At 48.9% G+C, this 23,768-nt stretch overlaps 1 protein-coding gene across 12 annotated transcripts in view; it reads right to left on the bottom strand.

Annotated features, from left to right (window-relative positions):
* syngap1b (synaptic Ras GTPase activating protein 1b) overlaps positions 1 to 23,768 on the bottom strand; it is a 324,464-nt gene that overhangs the window by 21,386 nt on the left and 279,310 nt on the right. For 8 of the 12 annotated variants that reach the window (XM_072460138.1, XM_072460136.1, XM_072460135.1 and 5 more), the window contains 7 exons: positions 21,024 to 21,217; positions 20,639 to 20,837; positions 19,734 to 20,309; positions 18,325 to 18,741; positions 17,943 to 18,110; positions 8,429 to 8,640; positions 386 to 458 (listed from right to left, as the gene is read on the bottom strand). In XM_072460138.1, coding sequence (XP_072316239.1) covers positions 386 to 458; positions 8,429 to 8,640; positions 17,943 to 18,110; positions 18,325 to 18,741; positions 19,734 to 20,309; positions 20,639 to 20,837; positions 21,024 to 21,217 — 1,839 coding nt within the window. The remainder of the gene's footprint in view (positions 1 to 385; positions 459 to 8,428; positions 8,641 to 17,942; positions 18,111 to 18,324; positions 18,742 to 19,733; positions 20,310 to 20,638; positions 20,838 to 21,023; positions 21,218 to 23,768) is intronic. The other 4 variants (XM_072460132.1, XM_072460140.1, XM_072460141.1 and 1 more) reach the window with 3 other exon arrangements.

The raw sequence follows: 23,768 nt of genomic DNA on the forward strand, positions 1-23,768 counted from the left end.
GACCCAGGTGCACATACACACCTGCAGAGAACCAGGCACTCATACACACCTGCAGAGACCCAGGCACTCATACACACCTGCAGAGACCCAGGCACTTATACACACCTGCAGAGACCCAGGCACTCATACACACCTGCAGAGACCCAGGCACTCATACACACCTGCAGAGACCCAGGTGCACATACACACCTGCAGAGACCCAGGCACTCATACACACCTGCAGAGACCCAGACACTCATACACACCTGCAGAGACCCAGGTGCACATACACACCTGCAGAGACCCAGGCACTCATACACACCTGCAGAGACCCAGGCACTCATACACACCTGCAGAGACCCAGGTGCACATACACACCTGCAGAGACCCAGGCACTCATACACACCTGCTCCGGGAACATCCGACTTTTTGGTTCAACGACGCCTCCACCTCTGATCTCATCCTCCACAACCATGAGTCTAGGGAGCAGAGCGGGTTTGGGTCAGAGAGACAAAAACAGGAGCATTATCAGTCCAGTCTGTGAAAAGCTCTCCTATAACGGTGCCAGGTGTAGTGGTCAGCGGGTGTTGTGGTCAGCTGGTGTTGTGGTCAGCGGGTGTTGTGGTCAGCTGGTGTTGTGGTCAGCTGGTGTTGTGGTCAGCTGGTGTTGTGGTCAGCTGGTGTAGCGGTCAGGTGGTGTAGCGGTCAGCTGGTGTAGCGGTCAGGTGGTGTAGTGGTCAGCTGGTGTAGCGGTCAGGTGGTGTAGCGGTCAGCTGGTGTAGCGGTCAGGTGGTGTAGTGGTCAGCTGGAGTAGCGGTCAGCTGGTGTAGCGGTCAGGTAGGTGGAGGTGCTATCTTCAGGTCTGGATGAGCCGCCCCCCCTCATGAAAATGTATTTTTGTTGTTTTTTTATGTTTGAAAAATAAATAGTAAAAAGGAAAAATAGTTTTGAAGCCGCACATGCATGTTCCATTAAACGTTAAACTGCATTTATTCAATTGCAGGTGTCTTTGTGTCTTGTAATTGTAAGTGGGCTCGCCTCTCCACAGACTTGACTCATTGTGCAACATTCTAGGCAAACATTAAGATCTCCATGGAGACGAGCAGGAGGCGTACCTGTACCAGGCATATACATACATATAATATTTACATATAATTCACCTTGAAGGCGTGGGCTCTTGCAACCTGTCACATGGGGTCTAAAGACCTTCCCTCGTGTGGATAACACATCCAGACAATACAACGGAAGTTATTAGTCCAAATCCAAGCTTATTCTCCTATTAAACCCACACGAGAGGTCAACAATAGACATTTATATTTTAGGTTCAATGTAATAAGAAAATCTCCCTTAAAAGTACAATAGTCACATTCTGTATTTGGGTCATTCTTGAGAGTTGAGACAAACAGGTCCTAAGTGGAGCTACAGTGACTGTATTCTGGAGCTATTTATTTGACATATATATCCGTCTGCCTTAAAGGAAAATTATAAAAGGCAATAATGTTACAATCAAATCCAACCATAAGAATGACTGGACTGGACCCTCTGACCAGACAACGCTCTGGACCTAATAAACACAGATATATCCGTGAGGAGCCAGCTGAGGTGGCTCGGGCATCTGTTCCGGATGCCTCCTGGGCACCTCCCTGGGGAGGTGTTTCAGGCATGTGCCACCGGGAAGAGGCCCTGGACACTCTCGAGGGACTAGGTCTCTCTGCTGCCCTGGGAACGCCTCTGGATCCCCCCAGAAGAGTTGGAGGAAGTGTCTGGGGAGCAGGAAGTCTGGGAGTCTCTACTTAAACTGCTGCTCCTGCGACCCGGGCCCGGATAAGTGGAAGAAGATGCTGGATGGATATCCTCACATGAAGAGGTTGCATCGGGAGTCGGACCATGTTCACTCATCTCTCCAAAGGGGATTTCTCAACATGCGAGTCAACCAGAACTAACGGTGCAGTGCTGTGCAAAGAGCCTTATTGCAACATAGATTATGATTCAAACTAGCTGAAATGGAATAAGTATGTCAAAAGGAGTTGAGTTAATTGTTTCTTTGCTTTCCTGTGCAGCTCAGACCTTACTCTGCATCAGAATCAGAAATGGGTTTATTGCTATTGTATGTGAACATAATTGCAATATGCAACAAGTAATATTAATAGTGGAGGAGTTCAAATATCTCGGGGTCTTGTTCATGAGTGAGTGAAGGATGGAGCGTGAGATTGACAGGCGGATCGGTGCAGCAGCTGCAGTGATGCAGTCGCTGCATCGACTGTTGTGGTGAAGAAGGAGCTGAGTCCAAAGACAAAGCTCTCGAGTTACCGGTCGGTCTACGTTCTGACCTCACCTATGGTCATGAGCTTTGGGTAGTGACCGAAAGAACAAGATCGCGGATACAAGCGGTCGAAATGAGTTTCCTCCGCCGTGTGGCTGGGCGCTCCCTTAGAGATAGGGTGAGGAGTTCGGCCACACGGGGGGAGCTCGGAGTAGAGCCGCTGCTCCTCCACGTCGAGAGGAGCCAGCTGAGGTGGCTCGGGCATCTGTTCCGGATGCCTCCTGGGCGCTTCCCTCGGGAGGTGTTTCAGGCATGTCCCACCGGGAAGAGGCCCCGGGGAAGACCCAGGACTCGCTGGAGAGACTATGTCTCTCGCTGGCCTGGGAACGCCTCGGGATCCCCCCGGAGGAGTTAGAGGAAGTGTCTGGGGAGAAGGAAGTCTGGGAGTCCCTGCTCAGACTGCTGCCCCCGCGACCCGGCCCCGGATAAAGCGGCAGAAGATGGATGGATGGAATATTAATAGTATCAAAATATATCAAAAAGGGCATGCATACAATTTTGAATTTACAAATAAATAAGAAATAGACTTGAATATAAACACAATTTATTGTTAATCATAATAGTTCAAAAAATGAGCAGAGCAAGGAATAGTTTCTTGTTTAAATAACTGTTAAAGTGGCAGGAGTTAAGTGTTCATGAGTCCAGCAGAGGGAAAGAAACAGTTCTTGTGGCGGCAGGTTCTGGTCCAAATGGACCGTAGCCTCCTGCCTGAGGGGAGTGGCCTCCTGCCTGAGGGGAGTGGCCTCCTGCCTGAGGGGAGTGGCTCCTGCCTGAGGGGAGTGGCTCCTGCCTGAGGGAGTGGCCTCTTGCCTGAGGGGAGTGGCCTCCCGCCTGAGGGGAGTGGCTCCTGCCTGAGGGGAGTGGCCTCCTGCCTGAGGGGAGTGGCCTCCCGCCTGAGGGGAGTGGCCCCTGCCTGAGGGGAGTGGCCTCCTGCCTGAGGGGAGTGGCCTCCTGCCTGAGGGGAGTGGCTCCTGCCTGAGGGGCATGGCCTCCTGCCTGAGGGGAGTGGCTCCTGCCTGAGGGGAGTGGCCTCCTGCCTGAGGGGAGTGGCCTCCTGCCTGAGGGGAGTGGCTCCTGCCTGAGGGGAGTGGCCTCCTGCCTGAGGGGAGTGGCCAGGGTGAGAAGGGCCGGCTGTGATCCGACCTGCTTGTTCCAGAGTCCTGCAGACGTACAGGTCCTGAAGATGGAAGTCTGCAGCCGGTCACCTTCTCAGCAGAGGGCGCTGTAGTCTCTGTTTGTCCCTGGCTGCAGATCCTCCCTCCTGTAGACAGACTCATCCCCGTCTGAGATGAGCCCGATGAGGGTGGTGTCGTCATGGCGATGAGGGTGGTGTCTACCGCAAACTTGATCAGTTTTAGAGTCGTGGCTGGAGGTGTAGCAGTTTGTCACAGGGAGAAGAGCAGAGGAGAAAGTACACAGCCCTGTGGAGCTCCTGTGCTGATAGTCCCAGTGTCTGAGACATTCTTCCCCAGCCTGATCCGTCAGGAAGTCGGTGCTCCCCCTGCAGGTGGAGTCAGGCACATTGAGCAGGGAGAGCTTGTCCTGGAGCAGAGCAGGAGGTGGTGCTGATCCTGGTGTAGGTTCCCGGGGAGTCCAGGTGCTGCAGGTGAAGTGGAGAGCCAGGTTGATGGTGTCATCCACAGACAGGGGGTCCAGCAGAGGGAGGTGAAGGACTTGAGGTGGGGGAGGACCAGGGTTCTTGAGGACAGGGACAATGATGGACGACTTGAAGCAGGCTGGGACATGGCATGACTCCAGGAGGTGTGAAACATGTCTGAGGGGCCGGATAGTTGTCAGAGAACTGCTGCTCCAGATGTGTATCATAATTAAATAATCTCACAAATGCAGAATGGCTTTGGAAAAAAATATAGAAGTGGGAAATAGAATAGACTTGAGCACCAAATGGGTGTCCTCCATGAAGAGTCAGAGAGTCAGTAAAGACACAGGGTAAACCATGAGTCCATGAGGATAAGTCTGTCCTCAGTGTCTTCTCTGGGAGGCTCATGTAGACGTTTGTCCTCAGTGTCTTCTGTGGGAGGCTCATGTAGACGTTTGTCCTCAGTGTCTTCTGTGGGAGGCTCATGTAGACGTTTGTCCTCAGTGTCTTCTGTGGGAGGCTCATGTAGACGTTTGTCCTCAGTGTCTTCTGTGGGAGGCTCATGTAGACGTTTGTCCTCAGTGTCTTCTGTGGGAGGCTCATGTAGACGTTTGTCCTCAGTGTCTTCTGTGGGAGGCTCATGTAGACGTTTGTCCTCAGTGTCTTCTGTGGGAGGCTCATGTAGACGTTTGTCCTTAGTGTCTTCTGTGGGAGGCTCATGTAGACGTTTGTCCTTAGTGTCTTCTGTGGGAGGCTCATGTAGACGTTTGTCCTCAGTGTCTTCTGTGGGAGGCTCATGTAGACGTTTGTCCTCAGTGTCTTCTGTGGGAGGCTCATGTAGACGTTTGTCCTCAGTGTCTTCTGTGGGAGGCTCATGTAGACGTTTGTCCTTAGTGTCTTCTGTGGGAGGCTCATGTAGACGTCTGTCCTCAGTGTCTTCTGTGGGAGGCTCATGTAGACGTCTGTCCTCAGTGTCTTCTGTGGGAAGCTCATGTAGACGTTTGTCCTCAGTGTCTTCTGTGGGAGGCTCATGTAGACGTTTGTCCTCAGTGTCTTCTGTGGGAGGCTCATGTAGACGTCTGTCCTCAGTGTCTTCTGTGGGAGGCTCATGTAGACGTCTGTCCTCAGTGTCTTCTGTGGGAGGCTCATGTAGACGTTTGTCCTCAGTGTCTTCTGTGGGAGGCTCATCTTGACGTCTGTCCTTAGTGTCTTCTGTGGGAGGCTCATCTTGACGTCTGTCCTTAGTGTCTTCTGTGGGAGGCTCATGTAAACGTTTGTCCTCAGTGTCTTCTGTGGGAGGCTCATGTAGACGTCTGTCATTAGTGTCTTCTGTGGGAGGCTCATGTAGACGTCTGTCCTTAGTGTCTTCTGTGGGAGGCTCATCTTGACGTCTGTCCTTAGTGTCTTCTGTGGGAGGCTCATGTAAACGTTTGTCCTTAGTGTCTTCTGTGGGAGGCTCATGTAGACGTCTGTCCTTAGTGTCTTCTGTGGGAGGCTCATGTAGACGTCTGTCCTCAGTGTCTTCTGTGGGAGGCTCATGTAGACGTTTGTCCTTAGTGTCTTCTGTGGGAGGCTCATCTTGACGTCTGTCCTTAGTGTCTTCTGTGGGAGGCTCATCTTGACGTCTGTCCTTAGTGTCTTCTGTGGGAGGCTCATGTAAACGTTTGTCCTTAGTGTCTTCTCTGGGAGGCTCATGTAGACGTCTGTCCTTAGTGTCTTCTGTGGGAGGCTCATGTAGACGTCTGTCCTTAGTGTCTTCTGTGGGAGGCTCATGTAGACGTTTGTCCTCAGTGTCTTCTGTGGGAGGCTCATGTAGACGTTTGTCCTTAGTGTCTTCTGTGGGAGGCTCATCTTGACGTCTGTCCTTAGTGTCTTCTGTGGGAGGCTCATCTTGACGTCTGTCCTTAGTGTCTTCTGTGGGAGGCTCATGTAAACGTTTGTCCTTAGTGTCTTCTGTGGGAGGCTCATGTAGACGTCTGTCCTTAGTGTCTTCTGTGGGAGGCTCATGTAGACGTCTGTCCTCAGTGTCTTCTGTGGGAGGCTCATGTAGACGTTTGTCCTTAGTGTCTTCTGTGGGAGGCTCATCTTGACGTCTGTCCTTAGTGTCTTCTGTGGGAGGCTCATCTTGACGTCTGTCCTTAGTGTCTTCTCTGGGAGGCTCATGTAGACGTCTGTCCTTAGTGTCTTCTGTGGGAGGCTCATGTAGACGTCTGTCCTTAGTGTCTTCTGTGGGAGGCTCATGTAGACGTCTGTCCTTAGTGTCTTCTGTGGGAGGCTCATGTAGACGTCTGTCCTTAGTGTCTTCTGTGGGAGGCTCATCTTGACGTCTGTCCTTAGTGTCTTCTGTGGGAGGCTCATGTAGACGTCTGTCCTTAGTGTCTTCTGTGGGAGGCTCATGTAGACGTCTGTCCTTAGTGTCTTCTGTGGGAGGCTCATGTAGACGTTTGTCCTCAGTGTCTTCTGTGGGAGGCTCATCTAAACGTTTGTCCTTAGTGTCTTCTGTGGGAGGCTCATGTAGACGTCTGTCCTTAGTGTCTTCTGTGGGAGGCTCATGTAGACGTCTGTCCTTAGTGTCTTCTGTGGGAGGCTCATGTAGACGTCTGTCCTCAGTGTCTTCTGTGGGAGGCTCATGTAGACGTTTGTCCTTAGTGTCTTCTGTGGGAGGCTCATCTTGACGTCTGTCCTTAGTGTCTTCTGTGGGAGGCTCATCTTGACGTCTGTCCTTAGTGTCTTCTGTGGGAGGCTCATGTAAACGTTTGTCCTTAGTGTCTTCTCTGGGAGGCTCATGTAGACGTCTGTCCTTAGTGTCTTCTGTGGGAGGCTCATGTAGACGTCTGTCCTTAGTGTCTTCTGTGGGAGGCTCATGTAGACGTCTGTCCTTAGTGTCTTCTGTGGGAGGCTCATGTAGACGTCTGTCCTTAGTGTCTTCTGTGGGAGGCTCATCTTGACGTCTGTCCTTAGTGTCTTCTGTGGGAGGCTCATGTAAACGTTTGTCCTTAGTGTCTTCTGTGGGAGGCTCATGTAGACGTCTGTCCTTAGTGTCTTCTGTGGGAGGCTCATGTAGACGTCTGTCCTTAGTGTCTTCTGTGGGAGGCTCATGTAGACGTTTGTCCTCAGTGTCTTCTGTGGGAGGCTCATCTAAACGTTTGTCCTTAGTGTCTTCTGTGGGAGGCTCATGTAGACGTCTGTCCTTAGTGTCTTCTGTGGGAGGCTCATGTAAACGTTTGTCCTTAGTGTCTTCTCTGGGAGGCTCATGTAGACGTCTGTCCTTAGTGTCTTCTGTGGGAGGCTCATGTAGACGTCTGTCCTTAGTGTCTTCTGTGGGAGGCTCATGTAGACGTCTGTCCTTAGTGTCTTCTGTGGGAGGCTCATGTAGACGTCTGTCCTTAGTGTCTTCTGTGGGAGGCTCATCTTGACGTCTGTCCTTAGTGTCTTCTGTGGGAGGCTCATGTAAACGTTTGTCCTTAGTGTCTTCTGTGGGAGGCTCATGTAGACGTCTGTCCTTAGTGTCTTCTGTGGGAGGCTCATGTAGACGTCTGTCCTTAGTGTCTTCTGTGGGAGGCTCATGTAGACGTTTGTCCTCAGTGTCTTCTGTGGGAGGCTCATCTAAACGTTTGTCCTTAGTGTCTTCTGTGGGAGGCTCATGTAGACGTCTGTCCTTAGTGTCTTCTGTGGGAGGCTCATGTAGTACTCAGTGGTTCTCCTGTGGTTCAGCACAGGTGGTGCTCCTTGTCTTCTGGGTCCATCGGAGTGTGGACGGCTCCACGCTGTAAAACAATTGTCACTGTCTCTAAAAAAAGCGTGAGTAAAATGGCGGCTGTGGCAGAAGTGCAGGTGCAGGTGCAGGTGCAGGTGAAGGTGCAGGTGCAGGTGCAGGTGAAGGTGCAGGTGCGGGTGAAGGTGCAGGAGCAGGTGCAGGTGCAGGTGCAGGTGAAGGTGCAGGTGCAGGTGCGGGTGAAGGTGCGGGTGCGGGTGAAGGTGCAGGTGCGGGTGCGGGTGCGGGTGAAGGTGCAGGTGCAGGTGAAGGTGCAGGTGCAGGTGAAGGTGCAGGTGCGGGTGCGGGTGAAGGTGCAGGTGAAGGTGCAGGTGCGGGTGCGGGTGAAGGTGCAGGTGAAGGTGCAGGAGCAGATGCAGGTGCAGGTGAAGGTGCAGGTGCAGGTGCAGGTGTGGGTGCGGGTGCGGGTGCAGGTGCGGTGCCTCTTCACTGCTGGTCTTGGGTCCTGGAGTGGATCAGAAGTGGCACTGGCTGTCACAGATGCCCTGCCTGGACAACCACAGGCTTTAGGGTTGTACTGTGACATCATCACATGGTTCTCTGCTCCCACTGTCACCAGGGCCACCATTTTCACACATATTTGCTTTTACAGTTATTCATGTCCCTCATATTTAGCATGGTTGCTCTATATAGCCCTATTACAAAATATAATAGAAAATGATGGTATTGTTACAACATTCAAGTGATGACATGTTTAAAGGGACAATAAAGGATTTTCTTATCTTAACACCATGGTGATGGAGCTGGGTGTTACCTGCTGATGATGCCCTGGATCTGGGAGTCCTTCTCCACCTGCTGCTGCCTGAGTCTCCTCTCGCTGTCCTCCAGCCGGTTCTGGTACTGCAGCAGGATCTTGTTGGTCGTCTGCTCCTGACTCATCAGTCGTCGCTCGTACTCCTCCAGCTTCTTGTGTGACATCATCAGACGGCCTTTTAGAGAGTTAATCTCCTCCTCATATTCCTTTACCTGAGCAACAGACACCAACACATTCCCCTCAGTGAGGTCCAGAGCTCAGGCCCAGCAAATCAACAAAATGAGGGTCATGGACATTAGTGGATTTATTTAATTTTGTCATTTGACATCTACATATTTAAACCAGTATAAAAAAGTCCCACTGAATCCAAAGTCGGAGTCAAAGTTGTCCTTTTCCAAAATGTTTGAATGTCATTTTGTCCATTTGTCTAATGTTATTGTGTGAGTCCTTGTCAGGGGAGTTTCTCTGGATGGCCGGTTTTCTTGCCGCCAAAAGCACATTATCTATTTAGGTATCTATTTATTGTGTCCATGGCAGGAGTCTCGAGGCCCAAGTAAGTAGTTATATAAATCAAGTGAAATGGAAATGTCAAAAACAGTTTGCAGAGCATCATAAAGAAACTAGAAAATCTGCAATGCCTAAGCCATTGCTGGAGTGTCTGCGTCTCTCCCTCTCCCCTCTCTCTCACTCTCTCTCTCTCGATCGACTGGCTCCGTCACAAAATTCTAAAGAATAAATCCTAAAGAATAAAGTCTAAAGAATTCCGCTGACACTCATAATGCCCAAATTCATTTAAATGGGGAAAAAGCACTAATACTTTTCAAAATTCTGTAAAAAGTACAAGTTGTTCAAATGTCAAAAGTAATAGCACACGTACTACTGTAGAAAAAGCTTCAGTTGTTTCATCTGGACTCAGTTAGAAAAAAATAGGCGTTTCGACTCTCATCCAAGAGTCATTGTCAATAAAAGAATTTAGGTTGAGAACTCCGATATTTATACTATTCTGTGGTAAGTCCAGCCCATTGGGAGGAGCCTTCACGTACTACTGTGAAAGCGATCGTAATGAGGCATAACATGCTGAAATCGGTTGAAGCGTAAAGGAGTTGATACTGGCTAAATGGAAAAACATGGAAAATAAAATAATAAAAATACGTGAAATACAAGAACATATAGTGTCTGCGTGACATCACGCAGACACTCAATAATAGAGGATTTTTCGCCGAGTTGAGAACTCAAACGACTGTTAGTCCCTTTTTAAAAAGTGTGCATGCGCTCACTAGAACATTGAGTGTGTTTTTGTAATATGTTTGGACTGGTTTTGTGCATACGTGCCGTGATAAGTTGAACTCAATCCTCCTTCTGGGTCAGACCAGGGAGGGAAAGGGTTCTAGTTTGCCTCATTTTGCTGTCATTGTTACAGAATAGTTTCCACAACAGTATGAAAACACATGACACACTTTTCTAGCTAAATCTCCTCCAGACATGTGTCTTTGTGGTTCTCCACTACATGTACACACATTTTCCCACTCCTCATCTGTCAAAACAAGAGCTTAGTTTAGCTTCTCTTTCTCAATTCTTTTTAATATATTTAGTAATTTGTCCAGATTAGCAATGCACTTATACAATTTAGATATTATTCTTCTTGAACGTTCTGATCTATGAGCCTTGATAAATATCTCAGACAGAGGGTTATAATGGTCATTACTTTATTTACTTCCTTGATTATAATAATTAATTCATTGTAAATACCTATAAAAGTTCTATTTCTCCAAGCCAAAGAATTCTTTCAACATTTCGGGATGTATTTTCCCCCTCGGAGGTGCAGCGGAGCTCATTTCATCACATCTTGCAGTCGGGGCAATTGATGACAGCGCAGGGCGTGGCACTCTAAACAAGAAGCGATAATATGCCAAAATATGAGTATGAATATGGCAAGTTTATTTGTAAAGCACTGTAACGCCTCGATAGCAACCTGTGCGGCTGCGACGAGGACAGAGCAGAGCTGAGTTCAGATGGTGCAGACCCAAGTGCATTTTATTACATCGACTATTTACAAAAAAGAGATTTAAAATACAGACTTCTTTAGCATGTTCACACAGCACCAACCACCAAGTAACTGCAACCAGGCACCTTTTATTGGCCACTGGGCTAACTGGACCATCTCGATCCACTAGCACCAGGTAAATTCATCATCTTTACCATAACAGCAAAGACAAAAGCTAACTGTGGAAAAATTAGGCACAACTTTGTCCGGTCCATGTTTAGTCCTGACTCTGGCACCAGCAGGAGGCCGGTCCATGTTTAGTCCTGACTCTGGCACCAGCAGGAGGCCGGTCCATGTTTAGTCCTGACTCTGGCACCAGCAGGAGGCCGGTCCATGTTTAGTCCTGACTCTGGCACCAGCAGGAGGCCGGTCCATGTTTAGTCCTGACTCTGGCACCAGCAGGAGGCCGCTCCATGTTTAGTCCTGACTCTGGCACCAGCAGGAGGCCGGTCCATGTTTAGTCCTGACTCTGGCACCAGCAGGAGGCCGCTCCATGTTTAGTCCTGACTCTGGCACCAGCAGGAGGCCGGTCCATGTTTAGTCCTGACTCTGGCACCAGCAGGAGGCCGGTCCATGTTTAGTCCTGACTCTGGCACCAGCAGGAGGCCGCTCCATGTTTAGTCCTGACTCTGGCACCAGCAGGAGGCCGGTCCATGTTTAGTCCTGACTCTGGCACCAGCAGGAGGCCGCTCCATGTTTAGTCCTGACTCTGGCACCAGCAGGAGGCCGCTCCATGTTTAGTCCTGACTCTGGCACCAGCAGGAGGCCGCTCCATGTTTAGTCCTGACTCTGGCACCAGCAGGAGGCCGCTCCATGTTTAGTCCTGACTCTGGCACCAGCAGGAGGCCGCTCCATGTTTAGTCCTGACTCTGGCACCAGCAGGAGGCCGCTCCATGTTTAGTCCTGACTCTGGCACCAGCAGGAGGCCGCTCCATGTTTAGTCCTGACTCTGGCACCAGCAGGAGGCCGCTCCATGTTTAGTCCTGACTCTGGCACCAGCAGGAGGCCGGCCCCTGAGGTCCTCAGAGTCTGAGATGGTTCATATGACACTAACATATCCAAGATGTACTTTGGTGCTAGGCCATGGAGAGACTTGTACACAAGCAGAGCTGCTTTAAAGTCTCTTCTCTGAGCCACAGGGGGCAGTGCAGAGACCTGAGAACAGGACTAATGTGATGGTACTTCCTGGTTCTAGTCAGGACTAATGTGATGGTACTTCCTGGTTCTAGTCAGGACTAATGTGATGGTACTTCCTGGTTCTAGTCAGGACTAATGTGATGGTACTTCCTGGTTCTAGTCAGGACCCGAGCAGCAGCGTTCTGGATGAACTGCAGCTGTTTTACAGCTCGTTTGGAGAGACCAGTGAGCAGGCCGTTACAGTCTAATCTACTGGAGACAAACACATGGATTTATATATTTTATCTTACTAATGTATCATGTATTTTGCTTAACATGTAATGTATATTATGCTTGAACATTTAGTTTGCTTAAAAGTCTAAGAAGTGATTCTAAGTGTGTGAGCTGTTTGCAGACGGAGCAGTTTCTTATGAAAGACGAAAACACATGAAATACCTCACTCGCTTCGCAACGACAGGACTAACTAACTTGTTAGCTTCACTACCAACCATCTATGTCAACAGTGTAAAGTGCTGAGATGTATTAAAAGTGTGGGCCAGCTGTTCTGTATGTGACCTGTACCAGTGACCTTTTCCACTTAGGGGCAGCTGGTTAATGTGTAACTAGGGTAGGGTCCTTAATAAAAGGGAGGTTGGACGGAGGAGACGGGCAGAGTGCTCAGAGTGGTGGACTGTCCAGTGAGTAAACTGGAAGCCTGGTCCTCTTTGTCGTTTCTCCCCCGTATTCCACCAGGGTTAAAGATATGGATGGTCTAAATCTTCCTATTTCTTGTAAAGTTGTCTTTCTTCTCTCTCTGGGTAAAATATTTAGTTATATCACAAACGCATGGATAAGTCTCTCCAAATTTGGTTTAGACACTATATTTTTCAAGTCTGAGTCCATTATTACCCCCAGATTTATAACTTGGTTTGTAGGTTTTAGAGCGAGACTCTGGAGGTGACGCTAACACTTTCTCTTTGTTTCTGTGACAAAGACGATGATTTGAGTCTTGTCTGAGTTCAGCTGGAGAAAGTTGTTTTGCTCCACACACTGATCTGTTGCACCAGCAGGAGGCCCTCTGGCACCAGCAGGAGGCCGGTCCACACACTGATCTGTTGGATGCAGTGACAGAGTGAATCCACTGGTCCATATTCACCTGCCGACAGTGAAACAAAGATCTGACTCGTTTGCATCATTGTGATAGGACACATTTTCACTGCGTGTCATGTGACCTAACGGCAGCATGTAGAGGTTGAACAGAAGGGGACCCAGGACTGACCCTTGGGGCACTCCACAGGTCAGGGTCATGTGGTCTGAGACACAAAGTACTTCCTGTTTTCCAGATAGGACCGTAACCAGTTTAGGGCGGGGCCAGTGATGCCCATCCAGTCCTCTAGTCTCTGTTAGAGGGTCACATGATGGACAGTGTCAAAAGCAGCATCAGATCTAACAGAATTAAGACTGAGGCTCTGCCCGTGTCAGTGTTCAGGAGGATGTCATTTGTCACCATGACAACAGCAGTCTCAGTCACCATGACAACAGCAGTCTCAGTCACCATGACAACAGCAGTCTCAGTCACCATGACAACAGCAGTCTCAGTGTGATGAGGTCTAAAACCTGACTTAAAAACATCAAATGAGTCGTTTATTAAGAGGAAATCTGTGACTGTTGTAAACGACCTTTTCAAGGACTTTGCCCCAAAATGTCAGATTAGAAATGGACCTGTCCTGACTCAGGACTGCAGCATCTACTACGTCATAAGGCGCTGGTACAGCTAGTAGCCCGCTGTAAAGGCTCCTCTTTTTTCTCACACTTATTGTGCTTTATCTGCAATATTTTGTAAATATTTTTTTCTATTTTACTGTACAATAGGGACACGCGCTGGAATCGTTTTTAATTCAACTGTTTTTGACTTTTTTCGGCTGGATTTGAGTGTTTTTCGTAGTGTTGTCGTGATGTGAGCTAGCTCTGAGCTAGCCCCCAGCCCCCCCACGCCCTCCGGTCGCCGCTGACGTACGGAGTGCCGCCGGTACACGTTTATATACACGTTTATATAAAAGAGGAACTTCACGAACGATCGGGACACGCACTGGAATCGCTTTAATTCAACTTGTTTTGACTTTATTCGGCTGGATTGGGTGTTTTTGTCGCAATGTGCCTCGGCTCCGAGCCCCCCTGGCCCCCCCGCGGCCCCCCGGCCGGCGCCGTACCGCGTTTACACAAAGGAAGAACTCATGAAACTGCGGAGAACAGTCGTCTTACCCGGAGATCGTCACGTTATCCCGGCGAACATCCTAAGGAAAACACAGAGAAGCAGATGGGCTGGACGTAAAATCCGAGAGAAGAGAGGAGGAAACAGAAAACCGGTTCCCGCCGTAGTCATGGGTAACGTGAGGTCCCTTCAAAATAAAATGACGAAAATAGCGAGCCTCATGCGGTCCCAGAGGATTTATAGGGACAGCAGCGTCTTGATTTTCACAGAGACCTGGTTAACAGCAGAAATGCCAGACTCTATTGTAGGTTTGGACAATTTTCATCTGCTGCGGGCGACAGAACGAGAGAATGCGGGAAGAAAAGAGGAGGAGGTCTGGCGGTGTATGTGAACACGAGCTGGTGCAAACCCGAACACTGCACAGTGAAGCAGCAGCTATGTAACAATAATATTGAACTATTGGCTATTGGCATGAGGCCATATTATCTGCCCCGGGAGTTCTCACATGTGATTTTGATCGCAGTCTATGTGGCCCCGTCTGCCAATGCTGAATATGCTTGTGAAGCACTGCTCTCCTGCACTTGTAGGCTGCAAACACAGCACCCACAGGCTTTCTTCCTCGTCTCAGGTGACTTTAACCATGCTTCTCCCTCTTCTGTTCTACCAACATACACCCAGTATGTTACCTGCCCCACCAGATACAATAGAACATTGGACTTGTTTTTTGCCAAAACCAAGGAGGCTTATTCTTCTTCCCCCCTCCCTCCCCTGGGCAGCTCGGACCACAACCTTGTACATCTGAGGCCTGTGTATGAACCCATCGTGCGCAGGCAGCCTGTGGTGTCCCGTGAGGTGAGGATGTGGTCTGCTGAGAGCGAGGAGGCTCTGAGGGACTGCTTCAGCACCACTGTCTGGACTGAGCTCTATGGCCCACATGGGAAGGACATCAACACCATCACAGAGCATCACGGACTACATCAACTTCTGTTTTGAGAACATTGTTCCTTCCCGGACGGTGCGGTGTTTTCCAAACAACAAGCCATGGATTAACCGTGAACTGAAGGCTCTGCTGAAGGAGAAGAAGAAGAGCCTTCAGGTCAGGGAATAAGGAGGAGCTGAGGACTGTGCAGAAAGAGCTGAGGAGGAAGATCAGGCAGGCCGAGGCCGGCTACAAGAGGAGGATGGAGGAGCAGCTGCAGCAAAAGAACATTCAGGGAGTGTGGAGAAGCCTGAAAACCATCTTGGGCTTCAAAATCCCCCCTGCCCAGACAGAGGGGGATCTACAGTGGGTGAATGATTTAAATGCTCACTTCTTGAGATTTGATCGGTCACCCGCCCCTCCCCCTGCACAGCTGCATGCTCCCTCTACCACAGCTGGACAATGCCCTGCATCTGTTCCTCTTCACTTCTCTGCCCCTATGACCTCAGACATGACACGGACAGCTGTGTCCTGCAGAAGTTCTCTAATGACTCTGCCATCATCGGACTCATCACAGACGACAATGATGCGGAGTACAGAGGACTGGCGCAGGACTTTGTGGACTGGTGTCAGCGGAACCACCTCCTCATCAACACGGGGAAGACCAAGGAGATGGTGGTGGACTTCCACAGACGCCACCCCACTGCCCCCTCACCAGTGAACATCCAGGGACGGGACATTGAGAGAGTGACTCATGCAAGTACCTGGTGTTCATCTGAACCACAAACTGGACTGGACTCATAACACAGACTGTACAGGAAGAGCCAGAGTCGGCTCTACCTCCTGAGGAGACTCAGGTCTTTTGGAGTGACAGGGCCACTCCTGAAGACCTTCTCTGACTCTGTGGTGGCATCAGCTCCTGTATGGTGTGGCCTGCTGGAGCAGCAGCATCACAGAGAAGGAGAGGAAGAGGCTGGACAAAGTCATCAAGAAGTCCAGCTCCGTCCTGGGCTGTGCTCTGGACTCGGTGCAGGAGGTGGGGGACAGAAGGGTCCTGGCTAGATTCACATCTATGCTGGACCATGAGTGTCGTCCCCTGCAGGACACTCTGTCCGCTGCAGGACACTCTGTCCGCTCTGGAGAGCAGCTTCAGTGAGAGACTGATCCACCCTCGCTGTGTGAAGGAAAGGTTTCGCAGGTCTTTCCTTCCTGCTGCTGTCAGACTTTATAACAAAAACTGTTAGTACTGAATATGTGCAATACTGAATCAACCATGTGCAATTCCGTCATATGTGCAATTACTGTCGTGATTCATGTGCAATCCATGTGCCGTCGAGACACATGTTCATGTGCAATTACTGTCGTGATCACATGCAATGGTATTTATGTATTTATGTATTTATTTATTTATATTTTTATCTTTATTATTTTTTCCCCTCCATCCCTTGTTGGGAAATGGGAGGTTCTGTCTATGGGAGTTTTTGTTTATAGGAGATCTTCTACTGAAAATGTCTTTCAAACTTCCTATAAGTGATCTGTTCTTCTGTATCTACCTCTGTATCTACCTGCGTTGCAACAATGAAATTTCCCCATGTTGGACAATAAAGGAATATCTTATCTTATCAAGACTGCTCTTCTTTAGGAGAGGCTTTATGACTGCAGTTTTCAAAGACATTGGGAATGTTCCAGATTGAAGCGACTTGTTAACTATGTGAGTGAGTGGTGCTAACAAACTGTTCAGCACAGACTTTAGAAATCTGGTGGGTAACACATCAAGGCAGCATGTAGATGAACTCAGACTGGTGATGATCTCATGGACAGTTTTGTCAGTTACAGGTGCAAAGTGAGTCAGCTCTAAGTGTCTTGGTGGTTTTGGGGTTATTTTTTGCTTTGTGGGATTTATAGCATTTTTAATGCCCTGAACTTTGTCATTAAAGAATAATGCAAACTCATTACACTTGATGTGGAAATGAGTTCTAACGGCAGCTGAGCTGGAGGGTTTGTTCATCTGTTTACTGTGGCAAACAGGACACGCGAGTTGTTACTGCAGCTTCCAATTATTTCAGAGAAATATCTTTCCCTAGTTCTACATAAAATGAGGTTGTACATGTTCAACTTATCTTTGTAAATCTCTTTTTGAACCTGGAGGTTTGACTTGTGGCTTTTGGCTCATTGGCTAGAATAATATAAATCAAAAAGTACTTTATCACTTCCTTAGCATGCTAGCACAGCTAAAAGACTAAAGTTTCAGGTGCCAAAAAGTGATGCTTTGTTTTATGTAAAGGGCTGTGCCAGACTCTTGGGTGGCCTCGTTCTGTAGCTGAAAGTGTGAGGTAAACAAACAGACCCATCACCAACCTTTTTTCACAGAAGAAAACGCTGTTTACTGGACTATTTCTCCAAATGGGATTACTTCAGTTAAAATACAAGTGGATATTGTTTTTCTATGGATGAGTAGAGCTACTGTCATATATATGTCATATATTTCTGGTAAATTGAACCTTAAATCTCCATTTCTCTTTCAAGAAGGATTGTCTTTTTTGGGTGTCAAAAATAGCCTCCTTAACTCCTCTTTCAAACCGTCTCTTCTCCTTAGAATCTTCATGAAGTCTGAAAATGGTGTACATGGTACACCACCTCTGGACTTGGCGTACAGTTTGTGTGCACCGTGCGGTCAAGTCTACGTTGATGCATAAACGCACTGATTTTGACAGAAACTTTGCCAGTGAATGGAAACATTTGGACCGTACTTTTGGAAGCAGGAAAAAAGACCATCACAAAGAAATGGATGACTCAAGGACCAACGATCAAGGACTGGACTGACATAATAACACAACATTCAGACATAATTTGAACCTGGACAGATTTCGGACTAAATTGGACATATAAGTTAAACACCTTGTGTCGTAGCATTTTTGTTGGATGTCCTTTGTTTGTCCCTGTGACCTTTCCTACCGCCCTTTGTGTCATATTCTGTGTTCTTTTTTGCTTTGCTCATAAAATCAGTAGCCACAAGAACACCATACCAGCTTTGAGCAGGAGAATATTTTTCCTGTTTTCTGGCGCATTTGAATCTATATGATTGGTTAAAGTGGAATTCAATATTTTTCATCATTTGCAATAAATATTTAGGTGCTCTTGGGTGCTCTCTGGTGGCTTGAGGGCCCTAAGCAGCTGCTTAGTATGCCTTTTGTGTAGGGTGCTATATGTGAGCTGGACCTACCCTGTCCATGCGGGACTCATCCATACTTTTGGAGTACTCCTTTAGTTTGAACTCCTCCCGGTCAATTCTGGAGCTCTCGATGTCCGCAGACAGGTGTGGCATGTTGGACACCCAGGCCACAGTGCGTTCATTAGCAGGGGCCCCAAGGTTCTGTGGAGTTTGGGAGACCTGTGGAGAAAAAGGAAATGTGCTCAATAGGTTGTGTTCACATGACATCACACCATTCTAGAATTACTAATCACTCATTTAAACTCTTGCTGAAACAGGTCAGAGTTCTTAGGTAGAAGTTGCTGTTTAACTGTGAGATTGCAGATTGTTGACCTGGTTTATGCTGCTCTGAGGAGGAGTTGAAAGACAATGACATGTTCTGAAGATGTCCTACCGGTTTGGCCATGCTGGGTTTGAGCAGGTGCTTCTGGGGCAGCTGCTGCTGAGGCGAGTGCTGACCACTGGGGCTGGTGGTTCCCTGGGGGCTCTGGTTCTCTCGGGCTGAGCTCTGCTGGTGGGGCAGGCCTGGGGCAGTGTTGTCCTTGACGGACAGTTGGCGAGAGTGCTGTCGGCTGTAGGCTGACTCTGGGGACTGCAGTAGATTGGCGCTCGGGGGGCGGGCCTTGGTGGGGGGCGGAGCTGCGGCCGAGCTCACCGACAGTTGATGAGAAGTCTGCGATTTCATACGCTGGGCAGGGGGTGGGGCAACAGAGCTCTGCCGGATTGGCTGCACTGTGGTGGGGGGTGTGGTGGCCAAAGACGAGTGGGACGTCCCAGTCTGAGAGGTCATGCCCATCTGCGGAAGGTTGTCCTGGCACAGAGGAGAAACATTTTACTTTGCTCATACACTGTGTACATGGTGTTTTAACAGCTTTCTTTACTGTTTTTTGTCTATTTTTGCCAGTTTAGTGCAAACTGGGTGAATTATAAGTTATTTGCCATTTGCAGGGTTGGGTGTTACTTTAGAATAAAGGTGTGAGAAGCTCAGAGTGCACACACCCTCACTCTTCGTTTTTTAAAATTATAATTAGGTTTTAAAGATTTTCGGCCCGTAAGCAATATCCCTCAGAACAGTGCAGCAACTGTAAATTTGAGTACATATTAAGCTTATTTAAAATTTGTATTATTATTTAATTTGTATTTTTTTAATCTTATAGCTTATTGTTATTCTTATCCAACAATAGACTTAAATTGTTCCTCTTTTGACTTATTCATTGTTCATTGTTTTATGTTGCACCGAATCACCAAGACAAGTTCTTATGTTTGTGAACGTTGTTCATTGACAATGACAATAAACCCTTTCTGATTCTGATTCTAAATGGCAATGAGACTGGGCAATGACATGCAGCAAACTGAAGAAAGCTGGATTCAAACTCACAATGTCGCAGCCTTCCCCACACTGCAGGCATACAATTAATGTATGTGCTAATAATAATAAAATGCTATGGCAGACTTTTGGCAAAATAACAGAAAATGTGGTATTTGCTGGAGTTACAGGCTGGTAGTGCATTCCATGTTAAACCTGACGTGACAGTGATAGAATTCCTGTCATCGAACTACATATAACGGATTTTATACAAATGCAAAGCTGGTTCCTTTCACAGCTTACACTGTTGGTCAATAAAGAACTTTTTTAATTTCACATGTTGTACTCTGTTCAACAATGGATCAAAAGAGCAGCTTGAAAAAAAACATCCAATCATTGGATTTGTAAGTGACACAGTAACATACGCTTAGATCCCATGGCCTATAACAGCCACAGTTCTGCCCAGTGTGAGTGGTGTTGGTGTGTGTGTGCTGTACCTGCATGTGCATGGACATCTGCCTGCGGGCGTAGTCTGCTCGGCTGTAGTCGTCGCTGTAGCTGTGGGAGTGGATGATGCTGGGCTGGCCTAGATGGGTATCCCTGGTCCGGAGGGTGGACAGGTCCTCGCTGCGGGAGAACCCCCCATGGGCGAACTGTGGGATGTAGGACTGGTGAGAGGCTTCTGGCTCTGGGGCCAGGAGAAGTGGCACTGGGGGGCCCCGGCTGTGTTGATGTTGAGGGCCATCAGCTGTCGCCAGGTGGAAGAGGGGGTTCTGGAAGGAAAGCGGGTAGCGCATGGCGGCGGCCTGCTGCTGCTGCTGCTGGGACAGTGAGTCGGTGGTGGTGCCCATCTGGCTCAGCTGGCCCAAGCGGAGGCCCCCCGACATACTGGAGCCAGAGCCAGCCGACAGCCTGCCACCGACACGCAGCTGACTCAGGCCGGAGCCCAGCCCAGACCCAAGGCCACCCCCGCTGCTCAGCCCTCCGAAGCTGCCCATACCGGCGATGGAGGCCTGGGAGGAGTTGAGCATGTCCACCGACTGCAGGTTAGACACGCTGTTCATTCGGGAATCCTGGAGGTCCACCACAGACACTCTGATTGACACTGAGCATTTAAAGCATGCCTACCGGGCTGTGCCCGTATATTTGATTTTATTTGGATGTTGGGTGGGCAGAAATGAGGGGTGAGGGTGAGGGTGTTTTACCGCCAGGCGTGGTATCGTATTTCCCAGGAAATACCTCGAGGATGAGTTGCATGAGGATCAGTGGGAGAAAGCAGATGTCATGACGTTCTAGATTCTACTCAGTATGACCTTCATGCATGTCATACTGCATGTGTCACTGGCACAGATCAGATCTGACCACAGATGAAGGATGCTTCACACAGCAGAACAGTACTCACCTTGGCATCGGGCTCAGTGATGTCGGAGCTGCTGGTGCAGTATGCTGGGCTAGAGCGGGCCAGCGGGGGCCGGGACACATAATATATGTCTTTGGACGATCCTCGTTGAAGATCGCGCTCCTGAAAACTCATCTGCGAGCGGGATGGCATCATTCCTCCAGTGGAGGTGGGGGAAGGCAAGCGAGTGATGTCTACAGAGCTTCAGACAGAACAGAAAAAACTACTCACTGTGCTACCAAAATGTGGTTACCTGAAGGATTTGATTATTGCATGATCCCTACACGCTGCAAGTGTTATGATGCAATAATAACGTGCATGAAAAGTGGTATAATGGTGCTGGCGCTGGTCATGTTTGGGTTGTGTGGAGTGTGTAGTAGAGAGCCACCTGTTGAGGTCCCTCATCATGAGGTTGTTGTGAAAGTCAGAGGAGATGCCACGGTTGAAGCTGGGCCGGGAGAGTCTGTCCTTGTGACTCGGCTGCCTCTGCAGGTGTGGGTTACGCAGAGCCATGCTAATGTCGTTCAGGAGGCGGGGCAATGGACCCAGTTTGATGATAGCATCCTGCACATCACAAAGAATCTATATTCCAGCCAGATACATGTGTCAAAATAGTGAAAAGGAATCACAAAATACATTTCATCATAAAATCTGTGACTATCTATGTATGAACCTAAAATATCTGCAAGAACTAGTGGATTCCACAGGGGCTAATTAGTCTTTTGTAGCTGGACATTGCCTTATTTCTGGTGAAGTTATGGTTTAAATCTGTTTTGTTTATACTGTAGTGCAGTGGTGGCTGGTCAAATGAATAAATGAATAAATGAATAAATGAACAAATGAACAAATGAATAAATGAATGAATAAATACATAAATACATACTTACATACATACATAAATAAATACAAACTAAAAATATATGTATATAAATATAAAACAAAATAAAAAATACATTTCTCACCCTCCGCAGGTGGTCTCTATTTCTCCCCCTTCAAGCCCGGGTTCTCCCCCAGAGGCCCCTGGGAGCTTAAGGGTTCTTCAGTATCTTTGCTGTTCCTGCACTTTTCTGGACTGAGATGTCTGATGTTTTTCCTGGATCTGCTCAAGTCATTCCTCCAGTTTGGGGGTCACTGCCCCAAGTGCTCCGGTCACTACAGCACCACTGATACCTTCACGCTCCAGACCTTCTTCAGCTCCTCTCTGAGGCCTTGGGATTTCTCTAGTTTCTCATGTTCCTTTTTCCGGATGTTTCCATCCCATGTACTGCAATGTCCACCACCACGGCTTTCCTCTGACCCTTGAGACCACCACTATGACTGGTTGGTTCTCCATTATCATTCTGTCTGTCTGTATCTGGAGGTCCCAGAGGACCTTGGGTTGCTCCACCACCTTTGGAGGTGTGTCCCACTTTGTCCTTGGGGTCTCCAGCTCGTGCTCTGCACAGATGTTTCTGTAACTATGTCAGCTCCTGGTGATGGAGCTCCATGTGTGCTGTCCCTGCAGCATCTTACACCCTGCAGTTATGTGCAGGATGGTCTCAGGGCCCTTTGCACCACCTACACCTTGGGTCTTGTCTTGTGTGGTAGATCTGGGCCTCTTTTGCTCTGGTGTTCAGGGCCTGCTCCTGTCCTGCCATGATCTGGGCCTCGGTCTTTCCAACCCATTGGTAGGATTTTGTGATATCAGCCACTTCAGTTATGTTCCGGTGGTACATTCCATGTAGGGGCGTGTCCTCCTATGTAGGGGCGTGTCCTCCCATGTAGGGGCGTGTCCTCCCATGATGGTCCCTCCAGTACCTCATCATCCTCTGTTCCTCATTGTCTGAGACATTCACAGAGCACGTCCTCTGTAGGAGCCTTGTCCTTGATGTACTTATGGATCTTGAAAGTTTCGTCCTGGATAGTGGCTCTCACGCTCACTAGTCCCGCCTCCTTCCTTACGGCTAGTGTACAGTCTCAGGGTGCTAGTGTACAGTTTCAGGGTGCTAGTGTACAGTTTCAGGGTGCTAGTGTACAGTCTCAGGGTGCTAGTGTACAGTCTCAGGGTGCTAGTGTACAGTCTCAGGGTGCTAGTGTACAGTCTCAGGGTGCTAGTGTACAGTCTCAGGGTGCTAGTGTACAGTCTCAGGGTGCTAGTGTAAAGTCTCAGGGTGCTAGTGTACAGTCTCAGGGTGCTAGTGTACAGTCTCAGGGTGCTAGTGTACAGTCTCAGGGTGCTAGTGTACAGTCTCAGGGTGCTAGTGTACAGTCTCAGGGTGCTAGTGTACAATCTCAGGGTGCTAGTGTACAGTCTCAGGGTGCTAGTGTACAGTCTCAGGGTGCTAGTGTGCAGTCTCAGGGTGCTAGTGTACAGTTTCAGGGTGCTAGTGTACAGTCTCAGGGTGCTATTGTACAGTCTCAGGGTGCTAGTGTGCAGTCTCAGGGTGCTAGTGTACAGTCTCAGGGTGCTAGTGTACAGTCTCAGGGTGCTAGTGTCCAGTCTCAGGGTGCTAGTGTCCAGTCTCAGGGTGCTAGTGTTCAGTCTCAGGGTGCTAGTGTACAGTCTCAGGGTGCTAGTGTACAGTCTCAGGGTGCTAGTGTACAGTCTCAGGGTGCTAGTGTACAGTCTCAGGGTGCTATTGTACAGTCTCAGGGTGCTAGTGTCCAGTCTCAGGGTGCTAGTGTCCTGTCTCAGGGTGCTAGTGTCCAGTCTCAGGGTGCTAGTGTCCAGTCTCAGGGTGCTAGTGTACAGTCTCAGGGTGCTAGTGTACAGTCTCAGGGTGCTAGTGTACAGTCTCAGGGTGCTAGTGTACAGTCTCAGGGTGCTAGTGTACAGTCTCAGGGTGCTAGTGTCCAGTCTCAGGGTGCTAGTGTACAGTCTCAGGGTGCTAGTGTACAGTCTCAGGGTGCTAGTGTAAAGTCTCAGGGTGCTAGTGTACAGTCTCAGGGTGCTAGTGTACAGTCTCAGGGTGCTAGTGTACAGTCTCAGGGTGCTAGTGTACAGTCTCAGGGTGCTAGTGTCCAGTCTCAGGGTGCTAGTGTCCTGTCTCAGGGTGCTAGTGTCCAGTCTCAGGGTGCTAGTGTCCAGTCTCAGGGTGCTAGTGTACAGTCTCAGGGTGCTAGTGTACAGTCTCAGGGTGCTAGTGTACAGTCT

The sequence above is a fragment of the Eucyclogobius newberryi genome, unplaced genomic scaffold (genome assembly GCF_026437365.1).
Source record: "Eucyclogobius newberryi isolate DKJ021-1_F unplaced genomic scaffold, fEucNew1.0.hap1 SCAF_3, whole genome shotgun sequence".
Taxonomy (NCBI): domain Eukaryota; kingdom Metazoa; phylum Chordata; class Actinopteri; order Gobiiformes; family Gobiidae; genus Eucyclogobius; species Eucyclogobius newberryi.